General features: G+C 44.3%; 1 protein-coding gene across 1 annotated transcript in view; it reads left to right on the top strand.

The window, feature by feature from the left end:
• The window catches only part of hsf2bp (heat shock transcription factor 2 binding protein), a 117,950-nt gene that overhangs the window by 47,242 nt on the left and 43,167 nt on the right, over positions 1 to 27,541 (top strand). Inside the window, exons 4-5 of the mRNA XM_073044710.1 lie at positions 2,769 to 2,918; positions 16,576 to 16,717. Of these exons, the coding sequence (XP_072900811.1) occupies positions 2,769 to 2,918; positions 16,576 to 16,717 (292 nt within the window). The remainder of the gene's footprint in view (positions 1 to 2,768; positions 2,919 to 16,575; positions 16,718 to 27,541) is intronic.

The following is a 27,541-nucleotide window of genomic DNA, read 5'->3' as shown; positions in this document are numbered from 1 at the left end:
AAATTAAAATCTCCCATCACGTCAACTCTGTTATTATTACACCTTTCCAGGATCTGTTTCCCTATCTGCTCCTTGATATCCCTGTTACTATTGGGCGGCCCATAAAAAACACCCAGTAAAGTTATTGACCCCTTCCTGTTCCTAATCTCCACCCACAGAGACTCAGTAGACACCCTATCCATGGCGTCCACCTTTTCTGCAGCTGTGACACTATCTCTGATCAACAGTGCCACGCCCCCACCTCTTTAGCCTCCCTCCCTGTCTTTTCTGAAACATCTAAAACCCGGCACTTGAAGTAGCTAATCCTGTCCCTGAGCCATCCAAGTCTCTGTAATGGCCACCACATCATATCTCCAAGTACTGATCCACACTCTAAGCTCATCTGCTTTGTTTACAACACTCTTTACGTTAAAATAGATACATCTCAAACCTTCGGTCTGAGCGCGTCCCTTCTCTATCACCTGCCTATCCTTCCACACATGTTGTCTCCTATCTTTCTGTATTTGAAAGCCAGACGCCTCTTCCCCAGACTCTTCAGTTTGGTATCTGAGAACATTTCTATCACATACAAACTTTTGATTTCAGTCCACACAAGCAGTGCTTGCATGACCTTTATCCTCCTCCACTTCACCATCTGCTCTAACACACTGGTCCCCTCCCACTGCAAATCTAGTTTTAACCCCCCGGAGCAGCACTAGCAAACCTTCCCGCAAGGATGTTAGTCCCCCTCCAGTTCAGGTGCAAACCGTCCCATCAGAACAGGTCCCACCTTCCCTGGAACAAAGCCCAATTGACAAGAAACATGAAGCCCTCCCTCCTGCATCATCTTCTTAGCCATGTATTTAGCTGCTCTGGGATGTGATTCCCCCATCTCCCCCTACTCTGGGATGTGACTCCCCCATCTCCCCCTAATCTGGGATGTGACTCCCCATCTCCCCCTACTCTGGGATGTGACTTCCCCATCTCCCCCTACTCTGGGATGTGACTCCCCCAACTCCCCCTACTCTAGGATGTGACTCCCCATCTCCCCCTACTCTGGGATGTGACTCCCCATCTCCCCCTACTCTGGGATGTGACTTCCCCATCTCCCCCTACTCTGGGATGTGACCCCCCCATCACTCTGGGATGTGACTCCCCATCCCCCCTACTCTGGGATGTGACTCCCCCATCTCCCTTACTCTGGGATGTGACTCCCCATCTCCCCCTACTCTAGGATGTGACTCCCCATATCCCCCTACTCTGGGATGTGACACCCCATCTCCCCCTACTCTGGGATGTGACTCCCCCATCTCCCTTACTCTGGGATGTGACGCCCCCCCCCCCCAATCTCCCCTACACTGGGACGTCAGTATTAGTGTCTGAGTTTGATGGTGCAATACTGATTCATGGTGGGATGCAGGTTGCTGAGCCTCTCTTTGGCTGGTGGTATGTGCACTCTTGTTGTTTGAGGCGGCAAGGTGGATTGGAACCTGCATCTCGAATGGGGATATGGATTTCCTGTTGAACCAAGGGAACCTCGATTTAACATCCAGTTTGAGTGAGGCTCTGCTGATGGTGCAGCACCCGTTGTTTATGATCCCTCCAAAGGTCCCAATTACAGGAAGTAGTAGTAATGTGATTGGAATTGTATTCCCAGAGGCTTGAATAATGTTAAGGTTCCAGCAGAATAATTTGTGAGTCTGTATTTTGCTTATTAAATAAATCTGGAATCATACATCTGTTTTGGGATAGAAATGTTGAAAGTAGTGGGGTTACCTAAACCCAACACTCAACAATTCATAAAAGCTTCTTCCCCAGCACCATCAGATTTCTGAACAGTCCATGAACACTATCTACTGCACATGACCTCAAGAAATTACAGAGAATTGTGAACATGGAGACATAGGACACTACAGCACAGAAACAGGCCCTTTGGCCCATCTAGTCCATGCCAAAGTATTATTCTGCCTAATCCCATCAACCTGCACCAACCCATAGCCCTCCAAACATCTCCCATCCATGTACATATCCAAACTTCTCTTAAATGTTTAAATTAAACCTGCATCTACCACTTCCACTGTGAGCTCATTCCACACTTTCACTGACCTCTCCTGTTCCTCTTAAACATTTCACTTTTCACCCATGACTTCTATTTCTAGTCTCACCCAACCTCGGTGTAAACAGCTCAGCACATCATGGAAACACACCTTCTCTCCATGGATGCTGTTCGTACATCTCACCACCTTTGTAAAACAGCCAACATAAAGACCTCACCTACCCCAGACTATCTCCTTTCCCCTTTCCTATTGGGTAGTGGATACAAAAGCCTGAAGGCCCATACCACCAGGCTCAAGGACAGCTTCCATCCAACTGTTATAGAAAAATTGAGTGATCCTGTGTTCACAATCTACCTCATTATGACCTTTCACCTTATTGTCTGCCTGCACTGCACTTTGTAATTAACACTTTATTCTGCACTCTGTTATTGATTTCCCTTGTACTACCTCTATGCACTGATGTGATGAAATTATCTGAATGGATGGCAGTATTTCACTGTGCCTCAATACCCGTGACAGTAGTAAACCAGTTCACTATCACTGTACCGACAATCAGCTCTCCATCTATGGTTATGCTTAATGACTATAAATGGAGGGTTAAAGGCCATCTCCTGGGTGGGGGGGGGGCGGGGGGTCAGAAGATGACCATCAGCCCGAGAAGCCAAAGCCTGTATCTCTGTTCCATTTTGTTATTTCCTGTTGAAACATCATTCTATGTTTTTGCTTCTGAAGGAAAAGTTGGCATCGAATTTGCAGTTGAATGAAGCAAGGCAACAACTACTGCAGCAAGCGGAGTACTGCACTGAAATGGGGGCTTCAGTCTGCACACTGCTCTGGAGAGTCTCTAGCAATGAGGAGTCTGTTAAATTTATCCTTGGAGGTGTAAGTTACACTGAACTGAAAACACATTTTCTGTGGCTGAGGGTTGACTGATTGAAATGGAGCAACATTTACTATTTTTAATGGATTAATTTTAATCTGGTTTTAAAATCTAGAGCTGAGTTGACTACAGACCTTTAACCAAGCATGGGGTTTAGAAAAATGTAGACACTAGAGAGTACAGGTGCCAGAATGTGCAGCTGTACATAGAGTTGGAGGAATTCATTGGGTCAGGCAACACTTGTAGAGGGAAATGGGCAATCGAACTTTTGGGTTGAGACAATTCATCTGGACCTGACGTTTACCTAAAACATCAGCAGTTCCCTCAACATCCCCCCCAAACCCCTTTTCCTTCACAGACACAGCATGACACGCTGAGTTCCTTTGGCAGGATGTTTGCTGATAGGATTATTCACTTTGTCAGCTGCCTTGATAGGAGTTTCCTATCATCCTCTTCCCTGCAGCCACATCTGAAATCTATGATTCATGAGAAGGAACAGGCCATTCAGCCCACCGAGCCTGTTCCATTGTTCAGTGGGATTGTGGCTTTCCCACATGAGAAAATAGAAAAGCTCACCAGATCTCTCACTGTGTTAAAATACAAAAAGACTTACTCTCAAATTAAACCAGCCTCTTGTACTATTCACCTCTGACATGGTAAGGTAAGTAAACCCATAATATGGAGTCACTTATGATAGTTAGCTGGGCTTGACCAGGACACACACCTCCAATGTTGTTAGAATACACAAGAGTTATTTCAATGTTTAACACTCAAAATTGTTTAAGCTGGCAGTGAATTGTGTGGCTAGGCATAGCTTGCTGATGATACAACCATTGTTGGTAGGACCTCAGATGGTAATGAAAGGGTGTACGGGAGTGAGATATGCCAATTAGTGGAGTGGTGTTGCAGCAACAACCTGACACTCAATGTCAGTAAGACGAAAGAGCTGATTGTGGACTTCAGGAAGGGTAAAATGAAGGAACATATACCAATCCTCATAGAGGGATCAGAAGTGGAGAGAGTGAGCAGTTTCAAGTTCCTGGGCATCAAGATCTCTGAGGAACTAACCTGGTCCCAACATATCGATGCAGTTACAAAGAAGGCAAGACAGCAGCTATACTTCATTAAGTATTAGAAGAGATATGGTATGTCAACAAATACACTCAAAAACCTCTATAGATGTACCGTATCACTGTCTGGGATGGGGGGGGATTACTGCACAGGACTGAAAGAAGCTGCATGGGTTGTAAATTTAGTCAGCTCCATCTTGAGTACTAGCCTACAAAATACCCAGGACATCTTCAAGGAGCGGTGTCTCAGAAAGGCAGCATCCATTATTAAGGACCTCCAGCACCCAGAACATGCCCTTTTCTCACTGTTACCATCAGGTAGGAGGTACAGAAGCCTGAAAGCACACACTCAGTGATTCAGGAACAGTTTCTTCCTCTCTGCCATTCCTAAATGGATATTGAACCCCAGGACACTACCTCACTTTTTGAATATATAGTATTTCTGTTTTTTGCATGATTTTTAATCTAAATCTATTCAATATACATATACTGTAATTGATTGATTTATTATTATTTTTTTTCTTCTATATTATGTATTGTATTGAACTGCTGCTGAGTTAACAAATTTCATGACACATGCCAGTAATAATAAGCCTGATTCTGATTCTGAAAGGAGTTAACAAAAATGGTCAGGTTAGTACACATCTACAGTGCAGAGTCTGCATCTTCAAACCTCAGTGTATTCCCCGGTATACCCGATTGTGGGAAGTCACTTAAGGACAGGCTTGTGCAAATCGGACAGTATTTTTTGGGTTTTGAGTTTAATCATGAATCTGGGGTTTGCCTGAATTTCCTACAATTGTTAGGGTCCGGTCTGGAGCCCGCCTTTCGGGTCTTGCTCCGGTCCATGGACTCTGGACTCCGGGCCTTGCAGCCAGCCCTCCTGTCACACGGAGCCATTGGATCATCTTGGCTTAAGGAGGTACACCTGTTGCCTATTAGGGGGCAGGTGTTTATAAGGGGCTCGGGGACTGAGCCTAGTTGGGGGGTTGTCCTGCTCTGAAGCTGGTTTAACCTGCTCTGTACCTGGACTGCTGACTGTGAATCCTGTTCTGCCCTGGTTGCCGCCCTGCTCGGAATCCTGTTCTGCCCTGGTTGCCGCCCTGCTCGGAATCCTGTTCTGCCCTGGTTGCCGCCTGCTCGGAATCCTGTTCTGCCCTGGTTGCCGGCCTGTTCTGTATATGCTCTGTCCAGTTGGTCTTGTTCCCCTGTTTCTCTCCTGTGTGCTGGTCCCGCTGTTCCGCCTTATTCGCCTTGCTCGTGCTGCCACGCTGTCGGTTGCCTTTCCCAATTTACTGGTGTATCACGGTAGTCCTGCTGCTCACCCTGGACCCAGCTTCCTTCTGATCCCTTGCCTCCATCGGGCAGGTCTGGCCAGACTGCCGCTGCCCGATGGGGGTTCTACCCCTTCCTACCCGTTGCCTCTGTCGGGGAGATCCGGCCGGACTACCGCTGCCCGGCGGGGATTCTGCCCCGTCCTACCCGTTGCCTCCGTTGGGCAGGTCTGGCTGGACTGCCGCTGGCTGGCGGGGGTTCTGCCCCTTCCTATCCGTTACCTCTGTCGGGTAGGTCCGGCTGGATTGCCGCTGGCCGGCGGGGGTTTCTGCCCTTTCCACCTATTGCTCCCTAAGGGTTGTGCCCCGCACCTGCCCAGGTGTCCATGACTGGCCCAGGCCCCTGTGTTTCTGCCTAGGAGGCGGCCCTGCCCGGGATCCATGCGGCCCGCCATGAGGGATCCTCCTGCCCTGCCTCGTCCGAACTCTGGGATCCAGCCCCACCTGCCTTACCCCCTACGTGCCATGGCATCCCCATCCTGTCCTATCCCTAGTACTTCAGTGTCTGCGTCCTGCATTTGGGTCCAATCCTGCCCCCGTTCCTGACAACAATAACACCATTATCCTGAAAAAAAAAGACCCAGAAAGTCAAGACTAAATAGCATCTGAGCAGAGAGAAGCAGCTTTCAAATTTCGAAGTGATGACCTTCCCTTGAGAATCCATCGGCTCCACAGCAGCAATTTCTGGCCTGATAGTTGTTGGGATCGTGGAATGAGCTGAAGGCAGAAATAGTGGATGTGGATTTGATTTCAACATTTAATAACATACCCACAGATATTTAGCCTTCACTGCAGTCTGCAGCAGAGCATTCCACAGATTCACCACTCTCTGGCGAAAAAAACATCCTCCTTACCTCTGTTCTAAAAGGTCGCCCCTCAATTTTGAGGCTGTGCTCGCTAGTTCTGGATACCCCCACCATAGGAAACATCTTCTCCACATCCATCCGATCTAATCCTTTCAACATTTGGTGGGTTTCCATGACATCCCTCCGCATCCTTCTAAATTCCAGTGAGTGTGGGCCCAAATCTGCCAAATGCTTCTCGTATGTTAACCCCTTCTTTCCCAGAATCATCCTTGTGAACATCCTCTGGGCTCTCTCCAATCACCACATATCCTTTCTGAGATATGGGGCCCAAAACTGTTGACAATACTCCAAGTGCAGCCTGACTAGTGTTATATAAAGTCTCAGCGTTATCTCTTTGCTTTTATATTCTATTCCTCTTGAAATTCATGGCAGCATTGCATTTCCCTTCATTACCACAGACTCAACCTGTAAATTAACCTTCTGGGAGTCTTGCACGAGGACGCCTAAGTCTCTGCACCTCTGGTGTTTGAACCTTTCCTCCATTTAGGTAATAGTCTACACTATTGTTCCTTTTAACAAAATACGTTTTTATACGTTTCTCAACACTCTATTCCATTTGCCACTTTTTTGCCCATTCTTCCAATTTGTCTAAGTCCTGCTGCAATCACATTGCTTCCTCAGCACTACCTACCCCTCCACCTATTTTGTAACATCCGCAAACTTTGCCACAAAGCCATCAATTCCATTATCCAAATCATTGACAAACAATGTGAAAAGTAGTGGTCCCAATACCAATAGACAATAGGTGCAGAAGTAGACCATTCGGCCCTTTGAGCCTGCACCGCCATTCTGAGATCATGGCTGATCATCTACTATCAATACCCGGTTCTTGCCTTGTCCCCATATCCCTTGATTCCCCTATCCATAAGATACCTATCTAGCTCCTTCTTGAAAGCATCCAGAGAACTGGTCTCCACTGCCTTCTGAGGCAGTGCATTCCACACCCCCACAACTCTCTGGGAGAAGAAGTTTTTCCTTAACTCTGTCCTAAATGACCTACCCCTTATTCTTAAACCATGCCCTCTGGTACTGGACTCTCCCAGCATCTGGAACATATTTCCTGCCTCTATCTTGTCCAATCCCTTAATAATCTTATATGTTTCAATCAGATCCCCTCTCAATCTCCTTAATTCCAGCGTGTACAAGCCCAGTCTCTCTAACCTCTCTGCGTAAGACAGTCCGGACATCCCAGGAATTAATCTTGTGAATCTACGCTGCACTTCCTCTATAGCCAGGATGTCCTTCCTTAATCCTGGAGACCAAAACTGTACAACAATACTCCAGGTGTGGTCTCACCAGGGCCCAGTACAAATGCAAAAGGATTTCCTTGCTCTTGTACTCAATTCCCTTTGTAATAAAGACCAACATTCCATTAGCCTTCTTCACTGCCTGCTGCACTTGCTCATTCACCTTCAGTGACTGATGAACAAGGACTCCTAGATCTCTTTGTATTTCTCCCTTACCTAACTCTACACCATTCAGATAATAATCTGCCTTCCTGTTCTTACTCCCAAAGTGGATAATCTCACACTTACTCACATTAAACGTCATCTGCCAAGTATCTGCCCACTCACCCAGCCTATCCGAGTCACCCTGAATTCTCCTAACATCCTCATCACATGTCACACTGCCACCCAGCTTAGTATCATCAGAAAACTTGCTGATGTTATTCTCAATGCCTTCATCTAAATTGTTGATGTAAATCGTAAACAGCTGTGGTCTCAATACCGAGCCCTGTGGCACCCCACTAGTCACCACCTGTCATTCCGAGAAACACCCATTCACCGCTACCCTTTGCTTTCTATCTGCCAACCAGTTTTCTATCCATGTCAATATCTTCCCCCCAATGCCATGAGCTCTGATTTTACCCACCAATCTCCTATGTGGGACCTTATCAAATGCCTTCTGAAAATCGAGGTACACTACATCCACTGGATCTCCCTTGTCTAACTTCCTGGTTACATCCTCAAAAAACTCCAATAGATTAGTCAAGCATGATTTGCCCTTGGTAAATCCATGCTGGCTCGGCCCAATCCTATCACTGCTATCTAGATATGCCACTATTTCATCTTTAATAATGGACTCTAGCATCTTCCCCACTACTGATATTAGGCTGACAGGACGATAGTTCTCTGTTTTCTCCCTCCCTCCTTTCTTAAAAAGTGGAATAACATTAGCCATTCTCCAATCCTCAGGAACTGATCCTGAATCTAAGGAACATTGGAAAATGATTACCAATGCATCCGCAATTTCCAGAGCCACCTCCTTCAGTACCCTAAGATGCAGACCATCTGGACCTGGGGATTTGTTAGCCTTCAGTCCCATCAGTCTACTCATCACCGTTTCCTTCCTAATGTCAATCTGTTTCATTTCCTCTGTTACCCTATGTCCTTGGCCCATCCATACATCTGTGAGATTGCTTGTGTCTTCCCTAGTGAAGACAGATCTAAAGTACTTATTAAATTCTTCTGCCATTTCTCTGTTTCCCATAACAATTTCACCCAATTCATTCTTCAAGGGCCCTGAGGAACAGCACTAGTAACCCCTGAACTAGAACCAACCCCTGAGGAACAGCACTAGTATCTGGCAGCCAACCAGAAAAGGCCCCTTTTATTCCTACTCACTGTCTCTTGCCTGTCAGCCATTCCTCTATCCATGCCAGTATCTTTCCATAATGCCATAGGATTTTATCTTGTTCAGCAGCTTCATGTGTGGCACCTTATCAAATGCCTTCTGAAAATTGAAGTAAATGACATCCACTGCCTCTCCTTTGTCCATCCTGCTTGTTACATTTTTTTTCAGCACATTACTACCTCACCAGCATCATTTTGCAGTGAACCAATATCAACTCTCACCTCCCTTTCATTCTTCAAACAACTCATAAAAACTTATAATATACTGCTTTACACATTTGGCTAGTTTGCCCTCATAATTCATCTTGTCCCTTCTTTAGAACATAGAACATAGAAATCTACAGCACATTACAGGCCGTTCGGCCCATAAGTTGTGCCGACCATGCAGCCTACTCGAGAAACTGCCTAGAATTTCCCTACTGCATACCCCTCTATTTTTCTAAGCTCCATGTATCTATCTAAGAGTCTTAAAAGGCCCTTTTGTATCCGCCTCCATCACTGTCACTGGCAGTGCATTCCATGCACCCACTACACTCTGTGTGGAAATACTTACCTCTGACATCCTCCCTGTACCTACTTCCAAGCACCTTAAAACTTGTGCCCCTTCATGGTAGCCATTTCAGCCCTAGGAAAAAGCCTCTGGCTATCCACCCGCTCAATGCCTCTCATCATTTTACACACTTCTAATAGGTCACCCCTCGTCCTCTGTTGCTCCAACAAGAAAAGGCCAAGTTCACTCAACCTTTTCTCATAAGGCATATGCTCCAATCCAGGTTACATCCTTGTCAATCTCCTTTGCACTCTCTCTATAATATCCACATCCTTCCTGTAGTGAGGTGACCAGAACTGAACAGAGTACTCCAAGTACGGTCTAACTGTGGTCTTATATAGCTGTAACATTAACTCCTGGCTCTTGAGCTCAATCCCACAGTTGATGAAGGCCAACACACCATATACCTTCTTAATAAATCTGACAACCTGCATAGCAGGTTTGAGTGTCTTGTGGACACAGACCCCAAAACCTTGCTGATCCTCCACACTGCCAAGAGCCTTATATCCTGCCTTCAAATTTGACCTACCAAAATGAACCATTTCACACTTATCTGGGTTGAACTTCATCTGCCGCTTCTCAGCCCAGTTCTGCTTCCTATCGATGTTGCACTATAACCTCTGACAACCCTCCAGACTATTCACAATACCCTCAACTTTTGTATCATCAAACTTCCTAACTCACTCTTCTACTTACTCATCCAGGTCATTTATAAAAATCACAAAGAAGAGGGGTCCCAGAACAGATCCCTGCAGAACATCACTGGTCACCATCCTCCATGCAGAATATGAACCATCAACAACCACCCTTTGCCTTCTGTGGCAAGCCAATTCTCGATCCACAAAGCAAGGTCTCCTTGGATCCCATGCCTCAATACTTTCTGAATGAGCCTTGTATACGGAACCTTATCAAGTGCCTTACTGAAATCCATATACACTGCATCCACTGCTCTAACTTCATCAATGTGTTTTGTTACATTCTCAAAGAATTCAATCAGGCTCGTAAGGCATGACCTGCCCTTGACAAAGCCATGCTGACTATCCCTAATCAGATTATGTCTCTCCAAAATGCTCATAAATCCTGCCTCTTCTCCAACAACTTGCTGACCACTGAAGTAAGACACATTGGTCTAAAATTTCCTTGGTTATCTTTACTCCAGGGGAACAATGTTTGCAACCAACCTCTGAAACTTCTCCCATCCCTATTGATGACTCAAAGATCATCGTTAGAGGCTTAGCAATCTCCTCCCTCACTTCTCACAGTAGCCTGGTGTATATCTGATTCAGTCCCGGTGACTTATCTAATGTAATGCTTTTCAAAAGCTCCAACACATCCTCTTAGTGTCTATATGCTCAAGCATTTCGGTCTGCTGTAAGTCAGCACCACAATTGCCAAGGTCTTTTTCCCTAGTGAATAATGAAGCAAGGTATTCATTAAATACCTCCGCCACCTCCTCCGACTCCATGCACACATTTGCACTATCGCAGTTGGTTGGTCTTATTCTCACACGGCTCATTCTCTTGCTCTTCACATATTTGTAGAATGCCTTGGGGTTTTCCTTAATCCTGCTCACCAAGGCTTTCTCATGATTCCTTCTGACTCTCCCAAATCAATTCTTAAGCTTCTTCCTAGCAACTTTGTAATTTTCTAGAGCTCTAGCTATACTAGCTTCTTCAACCTTTTGTAAGCTTTTCTTTTCTTCTTAACTAGATTTTCTACGTACTTTGTACATCATGGTTCTTTAACTCTACCATCCTTTCCCTGCCTCAATCGGGTCACTTCTCATCCTCCGTTGCTCCAAGGAAAAAAGGCCGAGTTCACTCAACCTATTCTTATAAGGCATGCTCCCCAATCTAGGCAACATCCTTGTAAATCTCTTCTGCTCCCTTTCTATGGTTTCCATGTCCTTCCTGTAGTGAGGCGACCAGAATTGAGCACAGTACTCCCAAGTGGGGTCTGACCAGGGTCCTATATAGCTGCAACATTACCTCTTAGCTCTTAAACTCAATCCCACCATTGATGAAGGCCAATGCACCATATGTTTTCTTACAGAGGGACAGCAGTGGGATGCAAAACTGGACTGGGAAGTGGCAGATGGAGTTCAACCCAGATAAATGTGAGGTGCTTTATTTTAGGTCAAATATGATGGCAGAATATTATATTATTGTTAAGACTCTTGGCAGTGTGGAGGATCAGAGGGATCTTGGGGTCCGAGTACATAGGACAGTCAAAGTTGCTGCGCAGTTTGACTGTGTGGTTAAGATGGCATATGGTGCATTGGTCTTCATCAACCATGGGATTGAGTTTAGGAGCTGAGAGGTAATGTTGCAGCTATATAGGATCCTGGTCAGAGCCCACTTGGAGTACTGTGCTCAGTTCTGGTCGCCTCATAGGAAGGATGTGGAAGCCATAGAAAGGGTGCAGAGGAGATTTACAAGGATGTTGCCTGGATTGGGGAGCATGCTCTATGAGAATAGGTAGAGTGTACTTGGCCTTTTCTCCTTGGAGTGACGGAGGATGACAGTTGACCTGATGGAGGTGTACAAGATGCTTAGAGGCATTGATTGTGTGGATGGTCAGTGGCTTTTCCCCAGGGATGAAGTGGCTAGCACGAAAGGGCACAGTTTTAAGGTGCTTGGAAGTATGTACAGAGGAGATGTCAGGAGCAAGTGTTTTTATGCAGAAGGTGGTGAGTGCGTGAAATGGGCTGCTGGTGATGGTGATGGAGGTGGATATGATAGGGTGTTTTAAGAGACTCCTGGATAGGTACATGGAGCTTAGGAAAATAGAGGACTATGGGTAACACTAGGTAATTTCTAAAGTAAGTACATGTTTGGCACGGCTTCGTGGGCCGAAGGGCCTGTATTGTGCTATAGGTTTTCTATGTTTCTATAATCCAAAAATCTGAATCCCTGCCCCCGTTCCCATTCTTCAACCACTCATTTATCTACCACCTTTTATTATTTCTATCCTCACTGTCACATGGCATGGGCCGCAATCCCGAGGTTACTACCATTGAGGTCCTGCTTTTCAGCTTCCTTCCTAACTCCCTGTATTCTGTTTTCAGGAACTTCTCCCTTTTCTACCTTTGACTTTGATTCCAATGTGTACCACAACTTCTGGCTGTTCACTCTCCCTTTTCAGGGTATTATGGGCGCATTCAAAAACATCGCGGACCCTAGCACCTGGGTAGTTGTGCCCTCTTGTCCTAGATTCTCCCACCATAGGAAACATCCTTTCCACATCTACTTTGTGTAGGCCTTTCAGCATTTGAAAGATTTCAATGAGATACCCCTCATCCTTCTGAATTCCAGTGAGTAGACCCAGAGCCATCAAATGTTTTTCATATGATAACCCTTTCATTCCTGAAATTATCATTGTGAGCTCCTCTGGACTCTCTCCAATGCCAGCACATCTTTTCTAAGTGCCTTATAAAGCCTCAGCATCACAACCTTGCTTTTGTATTCTAGACCTCTTGAAATGAAAGCTACATGGCATTTGCCTTCTTCATCACTGATTCAATCTGCAAATTGACTTTTAGGGTGTTCTGCACAAGGACTCCCAAGTCCCTTTGCATCTCGGATTTTTGGATTTTCTCTCCATTTAGAAAATATCCTGTACATTTATTACTACCAAAATCCATGACCATGCATTTTCCAACATTGTATTCAATTTGCCACTTCCTTGCCCATTCTCCTAATCTGACTAAGTCCTTCTGCATCCTGTTTCCTCAACACTCATGCCCTTCCACCAATCTTCGTATCATCTGCAAAAATCTACAAAATAACTGCCAATCTCTAACTGCACTAAAGATCATCTACCTTATTTTGTATACCGTGTGCAAATGTAACACCTTCAGTCCTGTATTTGTCTCCCTTTTCAATTTTGTCCCCGTTACACAGCAAACCGTTAGATCCACAGTAATTTCACCCTATTTATCTGCCTGTCCTTCTGACAGTCTCATTATATCCTACCTCTGCTTGTACACCAACACCCTTCGCCTCAGCCTTATCACAACAACACACACAAAATGCTGGAAGAACTCAGCAGACCATTGAGTTGCAGCTCCAGTTCTTTAACATGTTCTCTGAGGAACTACAGCTTGGTGCACCTGGTGCAGATCTCGTTATCCCTCTGTAATTGGATCCTTGACTTCCTAACTGGAAGACCACAATCTGTGCGGATTGGTGATAACATATCCTCTTTGCTGACGATCAACACTGGTGCACCTCAGGGGTGTGTGCTTAGCCCACTGCTCTACTCTCTGTATACACATGACTGTGTGGCTAGGCATTGCTCAAACACCGTCTACAAATTTGCTGATGATACAACCATTGTTGGTAGAATCTCAGGTGGTGACGAGAGGGCGTACAGGACTGAGATACGCCAACTAATAGAATGGTGCTGCAGCAACAACCTAGCACTCAACATCAGTAAGACGAAAGAACTGATTGTGGACTTCAGGAAAGGTAAGACAAAGGATCATGTACCAGTCCTCATAGAGGGATCAGAAGTAGAGAGAGTGAGCAGTTTCAAGCTCCTGGGTGTCAAGATCTCCGAGTATCTAACCTGGTCCCAGCATACTGATGTAGTCATAAAGAAGGCAAGGCAGCGGCTATACTTTATTATTTAAAGCGATTTGTCGTATCAACAAATACACTCAAAAATTTCTATAGTTGCATCGTGGAGAATACTCTGACAGGCTGGATCACTGTCTGGTATGGAGGGGCCATAGCACAGGACCGAAAGAAGCTGCAGAAGGTTGTAAATCTAGTCAGCTCCATCTTGGATACTAGTCTACAAAGTACCCAGGACATCTTTAGGAAGCGGTGTCTCAGAAAGGCAGTGTCCATTATTAAAGACCTCCAGCACTCAGGGCATGCCCTTTTCTCACTGTTACCATCAGGTAGGAGATACAGAAGCCTGAAGGCACACACTCAGCAATTCAGGAACAGCTTCTTCCCTTCTGCCATCTGATTTCTAAATGGACTTTGAAGCTTTGGATGCTGCCTCACTTTTTTTGATATACAGTATTTCTGTTGTTGCACATTTTTAACATAGAAACATGGAAAACCTACAGCACAATATAGGCCCTTCGGCTCACAAAGTTGTGCCAAACATGTCCCTACCTTAGAAATTACTAGGCTTACCTATAGCCCTCTATTTTAGTAAGCTCCATGTACCTATCCAGAAAGTCTCTTAAAAGGCCCTATCGTACCCGCCTCCAACACAGTTGCTGGCAGCCCATTCCATGCACTCACCACTCTCTGAGTAAAAAAACTTAACCCCTGACATCTCCTCTGTACCTACTCCCCAGCACTCCTGTGTCCTCTTGTGGCAATCGTTCCAGCCCTGGGAAAAAGCTTCTGACTATCCACACGATCAATGCCTCTCATCATCTTATACACCTCTATCAGGTCACCTCTCATCCTCCATCACTCCAAGGAGAAAAGTCCGAGTTTACTCAACCTATTCTCATAAGGCATGCTCCCCAATCCAGGCAATGTTCTTGTAAATCTCCTCTGCACCCTTTCTATGGCTTCCACATCCTTCTTTTAGTGAGGTGACCAAAACTCAGCACAGTACTCCAAATGGGGTCTGAGCAGGGTCCTATATAGCTGCAACATTACCTCTTGGCTCCTAAATTCAATTCCACGATTGATGAAGGCCAATACACCACAAAGTCAACCTGCGCAGCTGCTTTGAGCGTCCTATGGACTTGGACCCCAAGATCTCTCTGATCCTCTACACTGCCAAGAGTCTTACCATTAATACTATATTCTGCCATCATATTTGACCTACCAAAATGAACCACTTCACACTTATCTGGGTTGAACTCAGATCTGTCACGTATCAGCCCAGTTTTGCATCCTATCAATGTCCTGCTGTAACCTCTGACAGCCCTCCACACTATCCACAACATCTCCACCTTAGTGTCATCAGCAAACTTACTAACCCATCCCTCCACTTCCTCATCCAGGTCATTTATAAAAGTCACGAAGAGTAAGGGTCCCAGAACAGATCCCTGAGGCACTCCACTGGTGATCGACCTCCATGCAGAATATGACCCATCTACAACCAGTCTTTGCCTTCTGTGGGCAAGCCAGTTCTGGATCCCATGCCTCCTTTTTAATAATCTATTCAATATATGTAATTGATTTACTTGTTTATTATGTTTTATTTTATTTATTTTTTTCTCTCTCTTTCTCTCTCCTAGATTATGTATTGCATTGAACTGCTGCTGCTCAGTTAACACATTTCATGTCACATGCTGGTGATAATGAACCTGATTCTGAGAGTCTGGAGGTGTCCCAGAATTCCCACATCTTCCTCCCGGAACAAAGCACAGCCACTGGAGCCATTCTTATTGCTCTAACTATACGCTTACAGAAAAAGAATGAGCAAGAAAAGGCTTAAGTCACCCACGCGTGTTATCGCCCAAAGTCAAAAGTCTCCCACTCTAACACTGGCCCACTCTAACAATGGCCACTTCACTTGCCCCAGCCTCCTTTTTTTTGACCTTGCTAGTGAATCCTAAACTCCGTTTGGCCCCTGTTCAAGCTCTATAAAATTGCTATGAAGCGCTGATTTTTAAAACCCTCTCATGGACCTGTGTGAAGACACTTTTACTTTTTGCCTCCAAGCTCCGATTGGCTGCTGTTGAAGCTCCATACATAGGGTGGTGGGTTAATGGAACAAGCTGGTAGAGATGAGTACAATTAAAATGTTTTAAATGTGTTAATACTGATACTTGGTCAGGGAAGGATGTGGGCAGATGAGTATTATCAATGTAGATAAGCCAGCTGGCCCTGCCTGTCTCTGCAATATATGATTGTGTAAGATGCATTTATCTAATTACTTCTCAGTAACTGATAAGACCATAATACTTCACTGGCAACCTTGGTGGCTTTTGTGACATCTTTCTTAGTAAATGACTTGATCATACCAACAACCACTATCCGTCTCACATCATGGACAGCAAAGTGACCAAGAGGTGGCTATTCAGAAAAGCTCTCGACACAGATGGGCTTAGTTGGCATCATGTATACTGTATACACTGAGAATCTCGTAAAGATCACAAAAATCATTTTCTGCATTTATGGCACCTTGTTTAAGCGAACTGTAGAACTTTATGAAATATTTTAAAATCATTGGCAATGGTGCAATCTATTGTCTGATCTACATGTTAAACTCTTTCTTGAACAGAATAAAGCAGAGAAGTTTTTCACTATTGTGGCACAGACATTAGAGAGTTTTGTGAAGTCTACAGATGAGAATGTCAAGGAAGAGCATGATCTGGATTCAGATGAAAACCAGTTTGTTCTGGCATTGGCAGGAATTGTAACAAGTAAGTTTAAATTCTTGGTCCAAATGAATGTGTTGTACGCATTTTAAGTTCATATTCCAATTTTTAAATTTTCCACTCAGCCAATAGTTAATATACACTAGTGTTGAGATTCCTGGAGAAAAATGTTACAGATGCTGGAGGTCTGAATTAGAGACAGAAAAAGGTGGATAATGTACACATGTCACTCAGTATCTGTGAAAAGTTTGTGTAAGGCCATAAATCTGGATCATGAGTTCTGTTTTTCTCTTCCAAGTGGCTGCCAGACTTAATGGTTATTTAGGGTCATAGAAAAGTACTGCATGAAAGCAGAACCTTCAGCCCATCTAATCCATGCTGAACCATTTAAACTGCCTGCTCCCATCGACCTGGACCAGGATGATTGCCCTTCATACCCCTACCATCTAAATACCTACTGTATCTAGACTTAAACATTGAATTCAAGCTTGGATACACCACGTGTTTCTGTGAAACTTTACATATTTCATCCCTAACCCATGAAAGCAGATATTAAGAAAGAGGATGTACTGGAGCTTCTTGAAAGCATCAAGTTGGATAAGTCACTGGGACCGGACAGTATGTACCCCAGGCTACTGTGGGAGGCGAGGGAGGAGATTGCTAAGCCTCTGGCAATGATCTTTGCATCATCAATAGGGTCAGGAGAGGTTCCAGAGGATTGGAGGGTTGCAAATATTGTTCCTTTATTCAAGAAAGGGAGTAGAGATAGACCAAGAAATTATAGACCAGCGAGTCCTACCTCAGTGGTTGGTAAGTTGATGGAGAAGATCCTGAGAGGCAGGATTTATGAACATTTGGAGAGGTATAATACGATTAGGAATAGTCAGCACAGCTTTGTCAAGTGCAGGTCGTGCCTTACGAGCCTTATTGAATTTTTTGAGGATGTGACTAAACACATTGACGAAGGTCAAGCAGTAGATGTTGTGTTTTTGGATTTCAGCAAGGCATTTGATAAGGTACCCCATGCAAGGCTTATTGAGAAAGTAAGGAGGCATGGGATCCAATGGGACATTGCTTTGTGGATCCAAAACTGGCTTGCCCACAGAAGGCAAAGAGTCATTGTAGACGGATCATATGCTGCATGAAGGCCAGTGACCAGTGGTGTGCCTCAGGGATCTGATTTGGGACCCCTACTCTTTGTGATTTTAATAAATGACAAGGATGAGGAAGTGGAGGGATGGGTTAGTAAATTTGCTGATGACACAATGGTTGGGGGTGTTGTGGATAGTGTGGAGGGAAGTCAGAGGTTACAACGGGACATTGATAGGATGCAAAACTGGGCTGAGAAGTGGCAGATAGCGTTCAACCCAGATAAGTGTGAGGTGGTTCATTTTGGTAGGTCAACTATGATGGCAGAATATAGTATTAATGGTAAGACTCTTGGCAGTGTGGAGGATCAGAGGGATCTTGGAGTCCGAGTCCATAGGACACTCAAAGCTGTTGCGCAGGTTGACTCTGTGGTTAAGAAGGCATTGGCCTTCACCAATCGTGGGATTGAGTTTAAGAGCCGAGAAGTAATGTTGCAGCTATATAGGACCCTGCTCAGACCCCACTTAATGTGCTGTGCTCAATTCTGGTCGCCTCACTCTGGGAAGGACGTGGAAACCATAGAAAGAGCGCAGAGGAGATTTACAAGGATGTGGCCTGGATTGGGGAGCATGCCTTATGAGAATAGGTTGAGTGAACTCGGCCTTTTCTCCTTGGAATGACAGAGGATGAGAGTTGACTTGACAGAGATGTACAAGATAATGAGAGACTTCAATCATGTGGATAGTCAGAGGCTTTTTCCCAGGGCTGAAATGGCTAGCACGAGAAGGCACAGTTTTAAGGTGCTTGGAAGTAGGTACAGAGGAGATATCAGGGGTAAGTCTTTTACGCAGAGAGTGGTGAGTGCATGGAATGGCCTGCCGGCGGTGGTGGTGGAGGTGGAAACTATAGGGTCTTTTAAGAGACTCCTGGATGGCTACATGGAGCTTAGAAAAATAGAGGGCTATGGGTAAAGCCATAGGGTAAGAACATGTTCGGCACAGCTTTGTGGGCCGAAGAGCCTGTATTGTGCTGTATGTTTTCTATGTTTTTATGACCTCTAGATGTAATCCCACCCAACTTCAGTGGGGAAAAAACCTGCTTGTAATTACCCTATCTATACCCCTCATAATTTTGTGTACCTCTATCAAAACTCCCTTAAGAATTCTATGTTCCAAGGAATAAAGTCTTAACTTGTTCAGTCTTTCCTTGTAACTCCTCTGTCCCAGCAACGTGCTTGGAAATTTTCACTGTATTCTTTCAACCTTAAATCAGTATGGTTTCCTTAAGTGAAAATCTTGCCTAGCAAATCTGTTGGATTTCTTTGAAGAAATAACAAGCAGAATAGACAAAGAATCAGTAGATGTTGTGTAATTGGATTTTCAGAGGACCTTTGAAAAGGTGCCTGCCACATGTGAGGCTGCTTAACAAGTTAAGAACCTGTGGTATTACAGGTCAGATACTAGCATGGATGAAGCAGGAGGCAAAGAGTGGGAATAAAGGGAGCCTCTTTTGTTTGGCTGCCTATGACTAGTGGTGTTCCACAGGGGTCTGTGTTGGGACCACTTCTTTTCACATTATATGTCAATGATTTGGATGAAGGCATTGATGGCTTTGTGGCCAGATTTGAGACAATATGAAGATAAGTGGAGGGGCAAGTAGCGTTGAGGAGGCAGAAAGGCTACAGAAGGACTTGGACAGATTAGGTGAATGGTCAACGAAGTGGCAGATGGAATACAGTGACAAGAAGTGTATGGTCATGCATTTTGGTGGTAAAAGGAATAAAAGCATAGACAGTTTTCCAAATGGAGAGAAAATTCAAAAAGTCAGAGATGCAAAGGGACTTGGATCCTTGTGCAGGATCCCCTAAAGGTTAATTTGCAAATTGAGTCAGTGGTAAGGAATGCAAATGCAGTGTTAGCATTCATTTTGAAAGGGCTAGAATATAAAAGGGATGTACTTTTAAGACTCTATAAGGCACTGGTAAGGCCTCACTTGGAGTATTGTGAGCAGTTTTGGGCCCCTGTTCTAAGAAAGGATTTGCTAAGCAGGCTCACGAAATGCTTTTGGATTGAAAGTTTTATCATCTGAGGAGCCTTTCATGGCTCTGGGCCTCTTCTCAATGGAATTCAGAAGAATGAGGGGAAGTAGAATCTCATTGAAACCTGTCAAGTGTTGAGAGACCTTGATAGACTAGATGTGAAGTGGATGTTTCCTATGGTGGGGGAGTCTAACACCCGAGGACACGGCCTCAGAATAGAGGGGCATCCATTTAGAATTGAGATGAGGAGGAATATCTTTAGCCAGAGAGTATGGAATCTGTGGAATTCATTGCCACAGGTGGCTGTGAAGGCCAAGTCATTGGGTATGTTTAATGCGGAGGTTGATAGATTCTTAATTGGTCAGGGCACGAAGGCATGGAGGATAAGACAGGAAATCAGGACTGTAAGGGAAAATGGATCAGCAATGATGAAATGGCAGAGCAGACTCAGTTGGCCAAATGGCCTCATTCTGCTCCTATATCTTATGTTCTTATTTACATCTTTCCTGTAGGTATGTGACCAAAACTACACACACTACTCCAAATTTGGCCTGACTAATGACTTATAGAACTTCAGCATAACATCCCATCTCCTATACTCAGTACTTTGATGTATGAAGGCCAATGTGCCAGAAACTTTCCTTGCTACTCTATCTACCTGTGTCACCACTTTCAATGAATTATGGACCTGTATTCCCAGATCCCTGTTCTACCACACCCCTCAGTGCCCTTCTGGCCAATGTGTCAGACCTACCATGGTTGGTCCTACCAAAGTGCAATACTTGTCTGCATTAAATTCCATCTGCCATGTTTCAGCTGGTGAAGATCCCACTGCAAGCTGTGATAGTCTTCCTTGCTGTCCACTACACCCCATAGTTTTGATGTCATCCGCAAATTTACTGATCCAATTAACCACATTATCATCCAGATCATTGATATCAGAATCAGAATCAGACTTTAATCACCAAGTACCTATGCACATACAAGGAATTTACTTCCGGCAGATGTTGTCTCTCTGCTCATAACAATAATAATGATAAATATAAATGAAAATATAGATTATACATACAGGTAGTGCAATCCAAGTAATAGTTAGCCGACAGTTAACCAGCAGTTAACTGTTCAGCAAAGTGACCGCAGTAGGGAAAAAAATTCTCCTGTGCCTATTAGTCTTAGTCTGGAGGGACCTGAAGTGCCTATCAGACGGAAGCAGATCAAACAGTCCATGCGCAGGATGGGAAGAGTCCTTTATGATGTTCCCCGCCCTCTTCTTCAACCTGGAAGAGTACAGGTCCACAATAGAGGGCAGGGAGGCTCCAATGATGTGCTCGGCAGTCCTCACTGTGCGCTGTAGTCTGGTTCTATCCTGCTTGGTGGCGGCTCCAAACCACACAATGATGGAGGTGCACAGGACAGACTCAATGACTGCAGTGTAGAACTGCAGCAGCAATTCCTGAGGCAGACCGTATTTCCTCAAGAGCCGCAGGAAATACATCCGCTGCTGGGCCTTCTTAAATGACAAGTAACAATGGGCCCAGCACCGATCCCTGTGGCACACCACTAGTTACAGCCCTCAAATCAGAGAGGCAACCGGCTGCTACCACTCTCTGGCTTCTCCCACAATGCCAATGCCCTGTCCAATTTATGACCTCATCTTGAATGCCAGGCAACTGATCCTTCCTGACCAACCTCCGATGCAGGACCTTGAAAAATGCCTTGGTAAAGTCCAGGAGACAACATCTACTGCCTTGCCTTCATCGCCTTTCCTGGTTACTTCCTCAAAAAACTCTATAAGATTGGTTAGACATGACCTACCATACACAAAGTCAAGCTAACTATCTTTAATCAGTCCATGTCTAACCAAATAGTGGAGGGTTAAGGTAGAGGGTTATATGGGAGGCAGGGTTTAAGGGTTGGCACAACATTGTGGACCGAATGGCCTGTACTGTGCTGTATTGTTCTTTGTTCTTGTTCAAATACTCATATATCTGGTCTCCTAGAATACCTTCCAAGAACTTTTCCACTACTGATAGCATGCTCACTGGCCTATAATTTCCAAGTTTATTTTTAGCACCTTTCTTAAACAACAGAAAAACATTAGCTATCCTCCATTCTTGTCGCTAAGAATGATTTAAGTATCTCTGCTAGGGCCCCTGCAATTTTTGCACTTGCCTCCCATAGGATCCAAGGGAACACCTTGAAAAATGCCTTGCTGAAGTCCATGTAGGCAACAGCCACTTCCTTGCCTTCATCCACTTTCCTGGTAACTTTTCAAAAAACTCTTAAGATTAGTTAGACATGACCTACAATGCACAAAGCCATGCTGACTATTCATAATCAGTCCATGTCGATCTAAATACTCATATATCTGGTCCTTTAGAATACCTTCCAATAAATTTCCCACTATTGATGTCAAGCTCACCAGCCTATAATTTCCTGGTTAAATTTTAGAACCTTTCTTCAACAACAGGACAGCTTTGGCTATCCTCCAATCCTTTGGTACCTCAGCTGTAGCTAAGGATGATTTAAATATCTCCACTAGACCTCAGCAATTTCTGCACTTCCTTCCCGCAAGATCTGAGAGAGTACCTTGTCAGATCCTGGGGATTTATCCACCCTAATTTGCCTCAAAACATCAAACACCTCTTCCTCTGTAATCTGTATAGACTCCATGAAGTTGATGCCATTTTACCTCACTTCCATATACTCTATGTCCATTTCCTGAGTAAATACAGATGCAAAAAATGCATTTAAGATCTCACCCATCTCTTTTGACTCCATGCATGGATTACCATTCTGAACTTCCAGAGGACCTTTCAATCCTTATGCTCTCAACATATCTGTAGCACCCCTTTGGATTCTCCTTCACCTGTCTGCCTGAGCAACCTCATGCCTTCTTTTAGCTCTCCTGATTTATTTCCGGAGTGTTGGCTTGCATTTCTTATACTCCATAAGCACCTTATTTGTTCCTCCCTGTTTATACCTGCAATACTCCTCTTTTTTTTCTTAACCGGGGTCTCAATATCTCTTGAAAACCAAGGTTCACCCACACTTGTTATCTTTACCTTTTATTCTGACTGGCACATAACAAGCTTTGTACTCTCGAAGTTTCACTTTTAAAGGCCTTCCACTTACCAAGTACACCTTTGCCAGAAAACAGCCTGTCCCAATCCACACTTGCCAGATTCTTTCTGATACCATCAAAATTGCCCTATCTCCAATTTAGAATCTCAACCTGAGGACCAGACCTACTATATCTTTTTGTATATATATTTTTAAACTAATGGCATTGTGATCGCTAGATGCAAAGTGTTCTCCTACACAAAATTCTATCACTTGCCCTGTCTCATTCCCTAATAGCTGACTGAGACTTCTATGGACTAATGAAGAAAACCTTCTGGAACATATTTGACAAAATCTATCCCATCTCATCCTTTAACAGTATGTGAGTCCCAGTCAATATGGAGAAAGTTAAAATCATCTACCTAAATAAAACATTATGTTTCTTGCCACAGTCTGTGATCTCTCATCAAATTTGTTACTCTAAATCCTGCGGACTGTTGGGTGTTCTGTAATTTTGTCCCATTAACGTGGTCATACCTTTCTTATTAGTCAGCTCTACCCATAATGCCTCTCTAGTGAGGTTCACCAGTCTGTCCTGACTGAGTACTGCTGTGACAATTTCCCTGATCTCCACCCCTCCCCCTTTAATCCCTCCCACTCTGTCGCATCTAAAACAATGGAATCCCGGAATATTGAGCTGCCAGTCCTGTCCCTCCTGCAGTCAAGTCTTATGAATGGCAACAATATCATAAGACTAATGGCGACAATATCATCAAATCATATGTCAATATATCATAAAAGGGGCCTTTTATGGTTGGCTGCCAGTGACTAGTGGTGTTCCTCAGGGGTCAGTATTCGGGCCACTACTTTTCACATTATTTGTCAGTGACTTAGATAACAGAATTTATGGCTTTGTAGCAAAGTTTGCAGATGATACAAAGATAGGTGGAGGGGTAGGTAGTGCTGAGGAAGCAACACAATTGCAGCAGGACTTAGACAAATTGGAAGAATGGACAAAAAAGTGGCAGATGTTATAGGGTCAGGAAATGGAAATGTATGATAATGCATTTTGGTAAAAGGAACTATAATGCCGAGTATTCTGTAAATGAGGAGAACATTCAAACATCAGAGGTGGAGGGACTTAGGAGTCCTTGTGCAAGACCCCCAGAAGGTTAATTTACAGGTTGAGTGTGTGGTAAAGAAGGCAAATGCAATGTTGGCTTTTATTTCAGGGGGAATAGAATATGAAAGTGCGGAGATAATGCTGGCCCTTTATAAGACACTAGTCAGGCCACACTTAGAGTATTGTCATCATGTCTCAGAAAGGATGTGTTGTCATTAAACGGACTCCATAGGAGGTTCATGAGGAGAGTCCAGAGGATGATTCTAGGAATGAAGGGGTTAACATAAGAAGCATTTGGCATCTTTGGGCCTGTACTCACTGGAATTTAGAAGAATGTGGGGGATTTCATTGAAACCTACTGAATGTTGAAAGGACTGGATAGGGTGGATATAGAGAGGATGTTTCCTTTGCTGAAGGCATAGCTTCAAAACTGAGGGGCGACACTTTAGAATAGAGGTAAGGAGGAATTTTTTTGGCCAGAGGGTAGTAAGTCTGTGGAATTCTCTGTCACAGACTGAAGTGGAGGGCAAGTCTGTGTGTATATTTAAGGTGTAAGTTGATCATTTCCTGATCGGTCAGGGCATCAAAAGATTGGCGAGAGGCAGGTGTGTGAGGTTGAGCAGGATCCAGGATCAGCCATGATGGAATGGTGTAGCATATCCGATGGGCTTAATGGTCTAATTCTGCTCCCATATCTTATGGACCATAAGATATAGGAGCAGAATTAGGCCGTTTAACCCATTTTGTCCGCTCCACCATTTCATCATGGCTGATCCATATTACTTCTCAGCCCCAATCTCCTGCCTTCCCCCGTATCCTTTCATGCTCTGAACAATCAAGTATCTATCACCCTATGCCTTAAATATGCATGAAGACTTGGCCTCCACAGCTGCACGGGCTTGGCTTCACCATTGCTTTATAAAGCCTCAACATTACATTCTTGCTTTTACATTCTAGTCCACTTAAAATGAATGCCTTCCTCACCACAGACTCAACCTGCAAATTAACTTTCAGGGAATCCTGCATGAGTACTCACAAACCCCTTTTGCCTCAGGTTTTTGTATTTTCTCTCCATTTAAAAAATAATCAGCCCTTTCGTTTTTTCTACCGAAGTGTATGAGCATAACTTCCCGACACTGTACTCCATCTGCCACTTCTTTGCCCATTCTTCTTATCTGTCTAATTCCTTCTGTGGCCAATCTCTATTTCCTCAAAACTACCTGCTCCTCCACCTTTTTTAATATTTTCTGCAAACTTTACCGCAAACCATTAATTCCATCATCCAAATCATTAACGTGTAATGTAAGAAGAATTAGTCGCAACACAGACCCTTGTGGAACATCACTAGTCACTGGCAGCCAACCAGAAAAAACTGCCTTTATTCCCACTGTTTGCCTCCTGCCTCAGCCACTGCTTTGTCCATCCTAGAATCTTTTCTGTAAAACCATGAGCTTGTAGCTTGTTAAGCAACCTCATGTGTGGTACCTTGTCAAAGGCCTTCTGAAAATCAAAGTACACAACATCAACCAACTCTCCTTTGTCTATCCTGTTTGTTATTTCTTCAAAGAATTCTAACAGATTTGTCAGGCAAGATTTTCCCTTGAGGAAACCATGCTGACTATATTTTATCACCTGCCTCCAAGTACCCAGAAACCACATCCTTAACAATCAATTCCAACATCTTCCCAACCACTGAGGTCAGACTAACTGCCCAATAATTTTCTTCTGCCTCTCTCCCTTCTTGAAGAGTGGTAACATTTGCAATTTTCCAATCTCCCGGAACCATTCCAGAATCTAGTGATTCTTGAAAGATGATTGCTAATGCCCGTACAATCTCTTCAGCTACCTTTTTCAGAACACTGAGGTGTACACCGTCTGGTCCAGGTGACTTATCTACTCTCAGAACTTTGGGTTTCCATGAACCCATTCCTGGGCGGGTACTCAGGATGTGCACAGCACAATTGGCAGGTGTGTTTACAGGCATTTTTAATTTCTCTATCTCCCAGTGTAGAGTGCCCTCCTGCTTCAAAACATCCACCATGGTTCCTGTACCTAAAAAGACCGAGGTAACATGTCTCACCGACTGGCATCTTGTTGCACTCACCTCAATAATAAGGAAATGCTTTGAGAGTCTTGTCAAGGACTACATCTGCAGCATATTACCACCCACACTGGACCCCCTATAATTCGCCTATCAACACAGCCGATCAACAGATGATGCAAAAACCACAGCTCTACACACTGTCCTTGCACATCTGAAAAAGAAGGATACTTATGTGAGAATGCTGTTCTTGGACAGTTCAGCATTCAACACCATAATTCCCTCCAAGCTCGACAAGAAGTTCAGAGACTTCAGCCTTCACCCTGCCATGTAAAGCTGGATCACTGGAAGGTGTTAAGAGTGGGCTTCCACACCTCTGGCCCTCAACGCAGGTGCCCCTCAGGGCTGTGTCCTAAGTCCTCTCCTTTACTCTCTGTATACCCATGACTGTTGCCACCCATAGCTCCAATCTGCTAATTAAATTTGCTGATGACACTATTTATATTGGCCTAATCTCAAATAATGAGGCAGCATACAGAGAAGAAGTCATCACCCTGACACAGTGGTGGTCAAGAAAACAACCTCTCCCTCAATGTCGCAAAAACAAAGTAGCTGGTTGTGGACTACAGGAGGAATGGAGACATTCCTATTGACATCAATGGATCTGGGGTTGAGAGGCTGAACAGCTTTAAGTTCCTCGGCATACACATCACTGAGGATCTCATGTGGTTTGTACATACCAACTGTGTGGTGAAAAAGGCACAACAGCGCCTCTTTCACCTCAGACAGTTGAAGAAGTTTCTAAGAAACTTCAAATCCAAAGAACTTTCTACAGGGGCATAATTGAGAGCATCCGGACTGGCTGCATCATTGCCTGGTATGGAAACTGTACTTCCCTCAATCGCAGAACTCTGCAGAGAGTGGTGCGGACAGCCCAGCACACCTGTAGATGTGAATGTCCCACTATTCAGGACATTTACAGAGACAGGTGTGTAAAAAGGGCCCGAAGGATCATTGGGGACCTGAGTCACCCCAACCACAAACTGTTCCAGCTGCTACCATCCGCAGCATAAAAGCCAGGACTAACAGGCTCTGGGAAAGCTTCTTTCACCAGACTGTCAGACTGATTAATTCACACTAATACAATTGTACTTCTGTTATATTGACTGTCCTGTTGTATATACTATTTATTACAAATTACTATAAACTGCACATTGCATATTTAGAAGGAGACATAATGTAAAGATTTTTACTCAATGTATGTGAAGAATGTAAGAAAGTCAATTCAATTCAATTCAACCTTCTCCCTAGTAATGGCAACTTCATACAGTTCATCACACATGACCTCTGTAGCTTCCACCATGTTGCTAGGGTCTTCCACAGTGAAGACTGATTCAATACTTCTGCCACTTCCTTGTCCCCTAATACTACCTCTCCAGCATCGTTTTCAAATGGTCCGATATCCACTTTTGCCTCTCTTTTGCATGATGTATCTGTAGAAGCCTTTGGTTTCCT

Source organism: Hemitrygon akajei, chromosome 5, assembly GCF_048418815.1.
Source record: "Hemitrygon akajei chromosome 5, sHemAka1.3, whole genome shotgun sequence".
Lineage (NCBI taxonomy): Eukaryota > Metazoa > Chordata > Chondrichthyes > Myliobatiformes > Dasyatidae > Hemitrygon > Hemitrygon akajei.
Note: the sequence above shows the minus strand (reverse complement) of the source record. Positions and strands in the feature narration are given on the sequence as shown.